Genomic DNA, 11,075 nt, shown 5'->3' on the forward strand with positions numbered 1-11,075 from the left:
ACCGGGACTATAGGGCAATTTTCAAACTCTACCCCCCCCGTATCGCCATTTTAGTTTTGAAAAAATCAAAAGAAAATGATAAAAACTTCAGAAAATAAAATCCTTCGAGAGTTAGTTATATTACTACACCTACTAGTTATGAAAATTTGAAAACTTAAATTTGGACATGTTTTGCAAAAAGTGTAGGGAAAATGTAAATCGGCTATAACTTTTGCATACGATGTTGGAAAAAAACGTATAATATATCAAAAAATTCAGCACAAAAATCCGCATCCGATGGAGACCGCCTACGGCCTGTTTGCAATTTTTTAGAATCCTCAAATTTCAAAAGGAAAAAAAGATATGCTCAAATTTCAGTTTTTTTTAAATTTTGGTCAAACTATGGTCAAACTACTTATTCAAGAAGTATTAATGTTACTACATAATTATTCAAGAATATTAGTGTTACTAAATAATTATTTCAATTTTTTGAATTTTGGTCAAATCTGGTCAAACTGTGGTCAAACTATGGTCAAACTTATTGAAGAAATATTAGTGTTACTAAATAATTACTGTTTTTTAGAATAATAGTTTCAAACTCAAATGGTGAAATGAGTGACCTAATGCTCAAGCTAAACTACTGAGGGTTAATAGGATTGACAACTTACATTTGTTAGAAAAACAACAAGTGCAGACTTGGAAAGTAGGGGGAATAGAACTCCGAAGTTAAGCGTGCTCAGGCTGGGGGAGTGAGAGGATGGGTGACCGACCGGGAAGTTAGACGATTTGGAATAAGTGATCCATACTTGAGCAGTTAAGAGGGGTGATTAGAGACTAAATCATCAAATAATTCAATTTAGAAAATTGAAAATCGAAAAAAATCAAAAAAAGTTCCAAAATTTTCAAAATAAAAAATTCATAAAAAAACCTTTAGTACCGGTTGGTAACACCAACCGGTACTAAAGGTCCCCCATGCCACGACGCGAGCTCACGCCACGTGGTTGGCCTTTAGTGGCGGTTCGTGCCGAACCAGTACTAAAGGGGGGGGGGGGGCTTTAGTGCCCACACTTTAGTGCCGGTTACAGAACCGGCACTAAAGGCCCTTACGAATCGGTTTTAAAGCTCCGCTTTCTACTAGTGCGTGTGGCCAAATGGGCACGAGTCGTTGGATATGTGGCAATGGTCATTAATTGGCTCTCTTCCCGGTGAGAGAAGCGGCTGCGGAATTGGTATGGGCTGTTCGGAATCGTCCTCATGATCGATCACATCAAATTATGATGAACATGCGCGCACAGAAAACTGGTGGCCAAAGGCACATGTCATGCCTTATTCTTCTCCTCTTTATTGATTTTCTGTTTTCTCCATTGTGTTACAAAAGACTCACTAGATCAGCCAACCCATGGCCTAAACCTATTCGTAGGACCCTAATCCTACTAGCACTAGGACACACACATGTAGACACTACAAATTCCTAAGCTGATTACTACTAAGACTCTGCCTCAATTAGACACGGTACATGCAACTAGAATACGAACCGGACTCGAGTACTATACCAGCATGCACCCAGCCGGACACATCAAGTAACTAATCAACCTAGTTAACAATTAGACAAGATTATAACCTAGAATTTGTAGTGTCTACGTGTGTGTTCTAGTGCTAGTAGGATTAGGAGTCCTACGAAAGAGGTTTAGGCATTGGGTCGGCTGATCTGCATATCAAACACATTAACCAATGGGAGAATGGCGGCCAACCAGCATGGTCACGTGACTCATGCTGGTTGGCCCTGGCAAGAAACTTTTTGATTTTTTTGAAAGATGAAATTGAGAAACATTTTGATTTTTCTTTGGAAAATGAAATTGATACTTTTTTTCTTTTGAGGAAATTTTCTTGGAGATTATTTTTGGAAGATGGAAGTGAGACTTTTGTTTATTTTTATTTTAAAAATGTTTTTTAGGGTTTTCCTTTTTCTTTTTGAGAGATGGATGCGATGTTCACATGTTGTTAGAAAGTTTTCTTTTTAATTTTGAGACGAAGTTGAGGTTTTTTTTTGAAAGGGAGAAATACACGCACAACTTCCTTTCAAGAGGCCCGCAATGGCGGGTTCCAACCACTAATGTATGTGCATAGGCCGTGAGTCTTTTGTACCACCGTGGAGAAGACAGAAAATCAATAAAGATGAGAAGAACAAGGCACGACACGTTCCTTTGGCCATTAGTTTTCTATGCGCACGTGTTCATCGTAATTTGATGTGATCGATCCCGAGGACAAATCCCAACAATTGGTATCGAAGCTAGGTTCGAGGTCGTCGGCTGAGCGCTGCGATTGCATGGAGTGATGACCAAGATCATGGCTGAAAAAGGTGAAAGCATGTTTGTCACGTATCCGATGCTAACGAAGACCAACTACTCGATTTGGGACATCAAGATGAAGTCGTTGATGTGCACACAAGGAGTTTGGGATGCGGTGGAACCGGCTGTCGCCGACATGGTGGACGAAATGATGGATCAGAAGTCGTTGACGGTTATCTATCAAAGTATCCCGGATGATGTGTTTGCCTCCATCGCCGAGAAGGAGACGTCACATGAGGCTTGGGAGGCGAGAAAGGCGAACCATCTTGGAGATGATCACATCATGCAAGCGAGGTTGCAAACCCTCAAATCTGAGTTTGATATGCTCAAGATGAAAGACACTGAATCAATTGATGACTTTGCTCTCAGGATGACAAGCATCGCTAATGGGATAAGAGGACTTGGAGAAAAGTTTGATGAGACTAATGCTGTCAAGAAAATTCTTCGAACGGTCCCATCAAAGTTTCTTCAGATTGCATTTGCCATAGAACAATTTGGTGATTTCAAGACGATGACCATGGAGGAAGTCATAGGGAGATTGAAGGTTCACGAGGAATGACCACGGGGCTATGTTCATGATGACTAAGATGGTGAGCAACTATTGCTGACAAGGTCGGAGTGGATAGCAAGGGAGCGTGAACACGGTCGAACTAAATCCAAGGTCCAGTGTTGGAACTGGAAGGAGTTCGGACACTTCAGGTTGGACTGTCCCAACCGGAAGAAGGACCCGATGAAGATGAAGGAAGTGGTGAACCAAGCTGTGATGGGAGATGTTGACAATGACCCAAGGTTGTTCTAAGGACAAGAAAGGCGACAAGGTTAAGAGGCGCGTCTTTCCGTCCGGTCGACGGATCGATCTGGTGTACTATTCGAGCATATAGCTTCTGGGTGCAAATAATTCTAGTAGGTACCTTGACGTGATAGTTTCTCTCGGCCAGCAGCAGCGACGACATACGATTTGGCTACTTAGGAGACGATTTGATCTACGGCAGGCTGATAATTCCAACATGAGCGTCTCGTCATTGGCAAGGCGAAAAGACAAATTAAAGGCAGAGAGCGTGCGGGGTGATGATGAGAGAGAGGCGAAACTTCCCTCCCACACAGGCGGTTGGGGTCGGAGTACTGCAAACCAGCGCTAGCCAACCTCCAAATATGGAGGCTATTACCCCGATTGGAGGGCAAGGAAAAAATTGGCGATCGATATCGACAATGGGGACTCTGCTAGCGTCTTTATCAACTATTTTTGTCATAAAAGCAATTATTATGGCGATCAGACACTTCTGACAACTCTGCTAGTGTTGCTCTAAGATATGGCAATATAGCTCGTGCACATAAAAACAAACTGTTATTCAGAGAAGCATTGTTTCCATGGACTGAAGTGTACAAATGGTTACGACAATCAAGTTATAATTGTACGGATTAAGACATCTTCCAATTTAAGAATGATACTGCGTTCAACTAATGTCAATTAACACCAACTTTGCAACACAATATTGGCCTAACAGGATTATAACTCCGTTCAAAATAAAAAGGGGCACATTCCGATCATGGGTTGTCATTAAAACTAGAATAAGCATGAATTATCACAATGATTTCACTGATTTGATTTTACGAGACTAAAAATAGAAAACCAATCATCTTCATCCTCCAAAAGCAATCAGGAAACAAACAATCACCCAACTCAATAGAAAAAGGAAACAAACAACCATGGGCTTCATTACAGACACACAATGATTCCCATTAAAAACTTAGGAGCAACTTGAAAGGTTCATCATTTGACAAACAATCTGTTGATGAGGAAACAACCAAATTACTCCCTCCGTTCCAAATTACTCGTCGCAAAAATGGATGTATCTAGAACTAAAATACATCTAGATACATCCATACCCACGACAAGTAATTCAGAACGGAGGGAGTAGATCTTAATCAGTTCGCTCAAAAGAAAACCTTATTAGTTCATTAGCAGAAACAGGTGAATCATTCTTTTTTCTTTGCATGATTCTTATACTCATGAGCCTCGTCCCAACAATTTGGAGTAGACTCTCGAGTAGGAAAAAGTAGAATTAGCAGTTTTTCTGAAATTCGGGAAACACGAGTTAGGGGAAATTATCATGAAAATTAGGAATAAAGCAGGATGCAGTTGCTCAAAGAATAATTAAATTAACAAACCCATAAACACAAAAAGAAAGCATCAGCATGCACGGGACGGCGTGCATAGGTGCACAAATCGACCGGGGGGGGGGGGGGGCCTTGCTCGTTGAACATCTGAAAAGAACGCAGCAGCAAATTTTTGAAAGGCCAACAGCACAATTTTGCGCTTTCAATATGATCTTCAGCTCGACTATTACCATGTGAAGTCAGCTTTAGTCCAACCAGTCCTTATTTTTAAGCCCATGGCTATGTAAATTTGTGTTGCACTCTTTTCTATCTTTAAAATCACACCATAGGCTGTGCTGTTTCAATTATGAAGGAAAAAAACTTTAGATTCTATAATCTGAACTGTATTGACTGGGATTTTTTTCGGCCATGCTGTACTGATTTTAAAAGATAGGCCTAGCAGGCTGGCACATATATTAGTTTTCCGCATATGCTGATCAGATAGAATCATAGAAGTAACCTGTGGACCAGAAACTAAAAAGAATAGTTATGAGTGCAGCCTGAAACCACCTCTAGCAATTTGAAAATGAACTTTCGCTTAACTGAAGGAAGAAATCAGTAGAAAGCAATATGTGCTTGTGAACCATTTTTGTTAAATTTCAACCTTTTTTATCATCAGAATTCATTGTGCTAAGAGGAATAAATGAGGAACGGCCAAATTAAAATGCAGCTAAAAAGTAACAACAACAGCCATGCTTAGAACTAGTAAATCATAGAACAAGAAGAAAAAAGAAGTCATATAAACTCTTGTATTTAGTCAATGCTCAGAATCTAGTATATCTGATGAATTAATAGTTCCCTCTACCAGGGGATGGCGATGGTACTGTAGACACCGAATATTGTGTTTCATTCTAGTAATGGAATAGAGAGCGGTATGAAGGTTCTTTGGCTCTAAAAACAAATATACCTTTTTAGAGTACATGAAAGTGCTAATATTTTTTTACCGATCCATGCTGTGAGGAGGTGATGCCAAAAATATCTTAGAATATCATGTTGATCCTTTGGTAAATAAAGCACTAGGTCTTGCACCCTTTTTCTGACATCTAGTCATAGGCTTTATTAGCAACTAAATCACTAGCCACCACATCAGATGCAAAGTCAGGTGCAGACTTCAGACTCATGCCAATACATGCAGACACTTTGGGTCAGTATCAGTATAGCTAGTGGTACACCATGCCAAGCAGTGTCCAAAGTCATTGGTGAGAAGGGCTGCATCTGTTTCGATGATGATCCGGCTGAAGCCCACTTCAGAAGCAAATTCAATAGCCCTGACATGGACGATTGTCCCTGCATACAAAGGATATGCATGAGTCTTCTCTAGCATAGAATCTGCAACCTCAAGAGCTGGCATCTTTCATAATCTTCAGGAGGCAAACAATTATTTACTACTAAGAACTTCCGCAGTCAATCATCTGAACAGGGAATCAAGAACCATACAAAACCAAGAGTATGCCATGTGAAGCACACATGAATATTTACCTCTGAGAGGTAGCCATTCACAGGAAGTTTTGTCAATATAAATCTATTCAGCTTATGAACAAGTGGTGCACCCTCAAAAGGGAAGTGGAGCTTCCAAACAAGATAAATGAAACTATAAATTTGCTTGCATCTTCCCAACTTACAGGCTGAAAATTGCAAGCATATTCGAGTACATACAAAGAAAGTAAACTAAAAGGTAGAATCCACACTTCTCTGTTTCAAGAGCGGCCATAATCTGTAAACTGAGGAATTGCACATTCAAAAACTTTGTACTGAAAAGAGTTCTAAAATATTAAGGAGGGAAGATGCAAGCCCAGTCTAAAAGAGTTCTAAAATATTAATGTAAAAGAAACTAAGCCCAGTCTAAACTTCTGAAACCGCGTCATCTGATGTCCAGTTACATCAGTAATTGTGATAACCTAGCTTTGCAAAAAAACATAGTTCAATTTAACCTAACAAAGTTAATTGGCAATCACCCCTAACCTGGCCATAAAAATCACCTAGACAAGAAATTTACAAACTGCCCTAATAACAAATCTCTACTAACAACATAAATTTTATGGTGCGTTTGTGATGAGAACCAGGTTATGCATGTTCTCAATGTCCAATTAGAGGTAGGCTGGTAGGAGTCACTTACCGGACAATTCATTTGTTTACAAATGTAGTACAAGCTATGTAGAGTGCAAAAGGAGGTTTGTCTATCAACTAAACATCTTCCCAAAACAACCTTTCTGCAATTTTAACGGAGATTTCCATCAGAGGGAATAAGTTTCTTTTAACAAAGATTCCCAGCAAATATGGAAGTAGTACAATAGACTGCAGTGCACACACTTCTTTTCTTGATATATGCAATTGAAAATAAATGTGTATGTGTGCACATCCAAACAAAACTCAGCAACAAAGTGAGCAAAATAATGACCAGTCATCCATACACAACTCTATTCAAAATAACAAATATATTAAAAACATAAACTTCATGGTGCATATATGACGAATGCCAAGATAGCCATCTTATCCAATAAGAGTCACTTACATAAAAATTGATTCCCTTACACAGATGTCATATGTTTATGGGAAAGTGAAAAAGGAGGTTTTGTCTTTCAACCAAGCATCGTCCCAAAAACTCACAATGTCACCACAGCCATACATAACTCCTGCGAGATACATGCACTTGAACACTATGTAAACCAAATGAGATAAAAGGGTACACATTGCATATCCATGCCTGCTAAATATCAAGGAAATGGTGTAAATCCTCGGACAGTATTGGACAATGATAGACAGTCAACAAGAGTATGAGGCCGTGGCACCAAACCACTGCTATATGTGCAAGGGCGTTGTACCCTTCCATCCGTGAGATGATATGCTCCAACTTCTAACCATTCTCTCTCATCATCATCATCAAAGCTCAAGTAGATTGTGTCGGCGATTAAGGATCCGGAGGGGAAAACATCCAGAGACACCGAAAGAGAGCTATGCATGCCAATGAACACCGCGCGCCCTGCACTACCGCCAAAACTCTTGACCGGAAATAGTGTGCCGTTGTCCAAATCCACTCGATACGGGTCATACAAACAACACGATTTATTCTCGGCTGTCACTCCACCCCAACGGTGCACCAGCATCAGCTCCCCACAATTGTCGACAAGGTGCAAACCAGTGTGGAAACTATCCTCAAATGGGTAGTCATCCATGTTTTCCATCTTGGCATAAATGCTATCCATCTTGGCAGCCACCTCCAGGCGTGGTGGATGATCTGCTCCAGTTTTCAGTACCATGACACCATTGTTGTCAACGCAGTAGAAGCGGCCCTCAAACATTAAGGGTGCCTGTGCCCAATCACCGTTGTTATTTACCGACGTCCAGTGGTCGTCGCCGGGCTTGGCAGTGGCAAGCAGGTCGAGCATGTCGAAGCAGAGCACAAATGTGGAACCATCACTGGCAACACCAGAGCCCCACGCAATGAATTCGGTGTCGAAAAGTTCATTACTCTCGTCAAGTATGCCCATGTCCTTGAACTTGGAGGGCAGCAGTGTGGTGAGCGGCGGCAGCTCTGTGAGTTGTCGGGTGAGCGGGTTGAGGAGGCGGACGTGGTTGCGTTGGTGGACCAGGAGAAGGAGGCCCTCGGGGGTGACGGCCAGCAACTTATGGTCATGGAGCTCCGGGATGTCGACCTGGACGCACTCGCCGGTGGATGTGTTGAGGAAGCAGCGGCGCTCCGGCGAGGCGAGTTCCTCCCGGAGCATGGTCCACCTCCGGGGATGGAAGCGGCGGTCCAGGCCGTCGTGCGCGTGCGGGTCCACGGAGCACGCCCGCCACGGGCGGCATACGGCGCGGAAGCGGAGGAAGTCGGCGACGTCGTAGGCGATGACGCGCTCCGCGATCAGCCCCGCCGGGCCATCGCCAAGAGCCGCCCAGTCCCTCTCCCTCCTGCATCTGGGCAAAGCGGATCAGATCGGAATCATCCTCCGCATCTTACCACAAGTGAAATGAATTTTAGTGGGAAACAGACCTCGAGGAGCCGGCGAGGTCCATGTCTACTTCGCTTCGCTGGTCCGCGGGTAGGGAAGAAGACCAACTGCGACCAGGCTGCTCCTGTCCCCGCCTGACTGTGCGCTGCCGCCGCCGTCGGGAGGAGTGGTGGAGGGCGAGAGGTCCGGCTCGCCGTGTTTGTGATGGATGGGCCGGGCCAGTTCTCGGGACTGGCCTGTTGCTTGTGGTCCGATAGAGATCTAAAAAACGTAGTACTATTTTAAGCTATACGAAATTAGGGAGTACTATTTCGAATGGTTAACATACGACATTAACACCAAGTGAGAGAAAAACCTAGTGCTCTTTGTAGAAAAGTCGAAATTCAGTCAAAAATAGCAAGAAAAGAAATCTAGGCCGGAGGCGCGGGAGCGTGCTCATTAAGAAGAGTGATGGCGCATTCACAAGTCGCAACATGGGCAAGGAGGTTCTGCGGATGTGGGAAACTGTCCATTCCGCCGCCTTGGCAGGGACGCTGGAGGTCATGTCGCTGAGCTCCTAGTTGAGGCCGATGAGCATTTTGATCATGAGGGCGGCGTCGGTGACGTCGTTGACGGGGTTGCCAATGTCATGCAGGGTTTCAGAGAGGGACTTGAGGCCGTCGCAGTAGGCCGTGATAGAGATCTCACCCTGGAAGTTCATGTGGAAATCATGTTGGGCATACACCGTGAGGTACATGCGGCTGTCGAGGAAAATCACATTAATGGACGTTTACAAAGTGTATGCCGTGTTTTCCCACTAGATGACAATCTTGAGGATCTCCTTGCAGATGGTGACGTTTTTCCAAGAGACAATGAAGAAATATGTCTTCATCCAAATCATGTCGAAACGGCTGGAATGCGTGTCGATAGGGCCGTTGACGTGGTCGACGATGCAGAGCTGACGGAAGGCCACCATGTATAGCATGCTCTAGGCGGTGTAGTTGGATTCTTCCAAACTGAGAATCGTCGAGATGGGGAACGGGGATTGTTGAGTATGGCGGTGAAGTCATGGTGGAAGGAGGGGTCGGTTGCATTGGCGAGGGGGTTGTTGCTGTGGCCGGCCGAATTCGGCGACGGTGTTGGAGTGAGAATCAGCTATTAGCCCGGGAAACCAGGCCTAAGCCACGAAGAACACCAATAGGAGGAGACGTTACATGGCCCGTACCCAAGGGAGTAGCCACGGCCGCCGGCAGCAACCGTTACGTGGGCTATGACTGTGTGCTTCATCGTGCCACCACCATGGCGTGTGCTCTACTGCCGGTAAGATGCAGTGAGGAGTGGGGGCGGTCGTATGAAGGGGGAGACAAGTGATGGCTAGGGTAGTAGGGTTACGTAATTGGGGGGGGGGGGGGGGGGGGGGGTATAATATTGTGGTGGGTTGCTGGGCTGGCCTGGGCCTCATTTCTATGCTTGGCGAGAGGCCACAGTCCGCAGACGTACAGAAGTTGGAGATATCATAGAACAATTGGTCATTCTCAACCTGGGCCAGTGATAACCCACAAGTATAGGGGATCGCAACAGTTTTCGATAAGTAAGAGTGTCGAACCCAATGATGAGCCAAAGGTATAACAAATATTCCCTCAAGCTCTATCGACCACCGATACAACTCTACGCGCGCTTGACATTCGCATTACCTAGAACAAGTATGAAACTAGAAGTACTTTGTAGGTGTTTTTGGATAGTGAGGGAGTCCTGGATTAGGGGGTCTCCGGACAGCCGGACTATATCCTTTGGCTGGACTGTTGGACTATGAAGATACAAGATTAAAGACTTCATCCTGTGTCCGGATGGGACTCTCCTTGGCGTGGAAGGCAAGCTTGGCAATGCGGACATGTGGATCTCCTCCCTTGTAACCGACTTTGTGTAACCCTAGCCCCCTCCGGTGTCTATATAAACCGGAGGATTTAGTCTGTAGGACAACATACAATCATACCATAGGCTAGCTTCTAGTGTTTAGCCTCTACGATCTCGTGGTAGATCAACTCTTGTAATACTCATATCATCAATATCAATCAAGCAGGACGTAAGGTATTACCTCCATCAAGAGGGCCCGAACCTGGGTAAACATCGTGTCCCCTGCCTCCTGTTACCATCCGCCTTAGACGCACAGTTCGGGACCCCCTACCCGAGATCCGCCGGTTTTGACACCGACATTGGTGCTTTCACTGGGAGTTCCACTGTGTCGTCATCATAAGGAGGAATGGCTCGTCTCGTTGTCAAGGACAACATCACCTCTGGGGGAGCCCTGGCTGTAGGCCGAACTCTCCGACTAGGCGGCTTCGTCATGACCGCACGCTGGGCCGCTGCGCCGACGATGACTTCTCGGGTCATCGAAAATAGCCTCCACATCGGCTCGAAATTCACCGAGCAGATGGATCCAACGGAGCTCTCCTCTTTGAACGAGCTCTTGGATCGCATCGCCGCTCTGTGAGTCGCTACAGACTACGATCGGATTGGGCTTAAACCCAACCAAAGGGAGATTAACTCTCCGCCGGTCACCCATTAGATAGCGGCGGTGGAGCAGTAATGCGGCGATTCTCCCTCTATCCTGAGGACAAACTATGTCCGGATTCCCGAGCTCTCCGAGCCGGATACCCGCCCA

The 11,075-nt window shown here is 44.6% G+C and overlaps 2 protein-coding genes across 3 annotated transcripts; one reads left to right on the forward strand and one right to left on the reverse strand.

The window, feature by feature from the left end:
- Positions 1 to 2,313: 2,313 nt before the first annotated feature.
- LOC147982339 (uncharacterized) lies at positions 2,314 to 2,886 on the forward strand. The gene has a single exon (XM_087516276.1). The coding sequence runs from the start codon at positions 2,314 to 2,316 to the stop codon at positions 2,884 to 2,886; it is 573 nt and encodes a 190-aa protein (XP_087372402.1).
- A 4,018-nt stretch (positions 2,887 to 6,904) lies between these two features.
- Positions 6,905 to 8,674, reverse strand: LOC147982340 (uncharacterized). Of its 2 annotated transcripts, none has more exons than XM_087517318.1 (2): positions 8,476 to 8,674; positions 6,905 to 8,393 (listed from the first exon to the last, which is right to left on the reverse strand). In XM_087517318.1, the coding sequence occupies exons 1-2, from the start codon at positions 8,496 to 8,498 to the stop codon at positions 7,199 to 7,201; spliced, it is 1,218 nt and encodes a 405-aa protein (XP_087373444.1). In that variant the 5' UTR covers positions 8,499 to 8,674; the 3' UTR covers positions 6,905 to 7,198. The 2 variants fall into 2 exon arrangements, with proteins under 2 accessions (XP_087373444.1, XP_087373443.1); XM_087517317.1 differs by having other exon boundaries at positions 6,905 to 8,399.
- Between the last annotated feature and the right edge of the window lie 2,401 nt (positions 8,675 to 11,075).

Source organism: Triticum urartu, chromosome 3A (assembly GCF_056163025.1).
Source record: "Triticum urartu cultivar PI428250 chromosome 3A, HENAU_Tu73, whole genome shotgun sequence".
Lineage (NCBI taxonomy): Eukaryota > Viridiplantae > Streptophyta > Magnoliopsida > Poales > Poaceae > Triticum > Triticum urartu.

Coding starts and splice junctions, on each gene's coding strand:
- LOC147982339 (XM_087516276.1), top strand. CDS start 2,314: ATGACCAAGATCATGGCTGAAAAAGGTGAAAGCATGTTTGTCACGTAT.
- LOC147982340 (XM_087517317.1), bottom strand. CDS start 8,498: ATGGACCTCGCCGGCTCCTCGAG. Junction 8,400..8,475: donor GACCTCGCCGGCTCCTCGAG/GTCTGTTTCCCA, acceptor CGCTTTGCCCAG/ATGCAGGAGGGAGAGGGACT.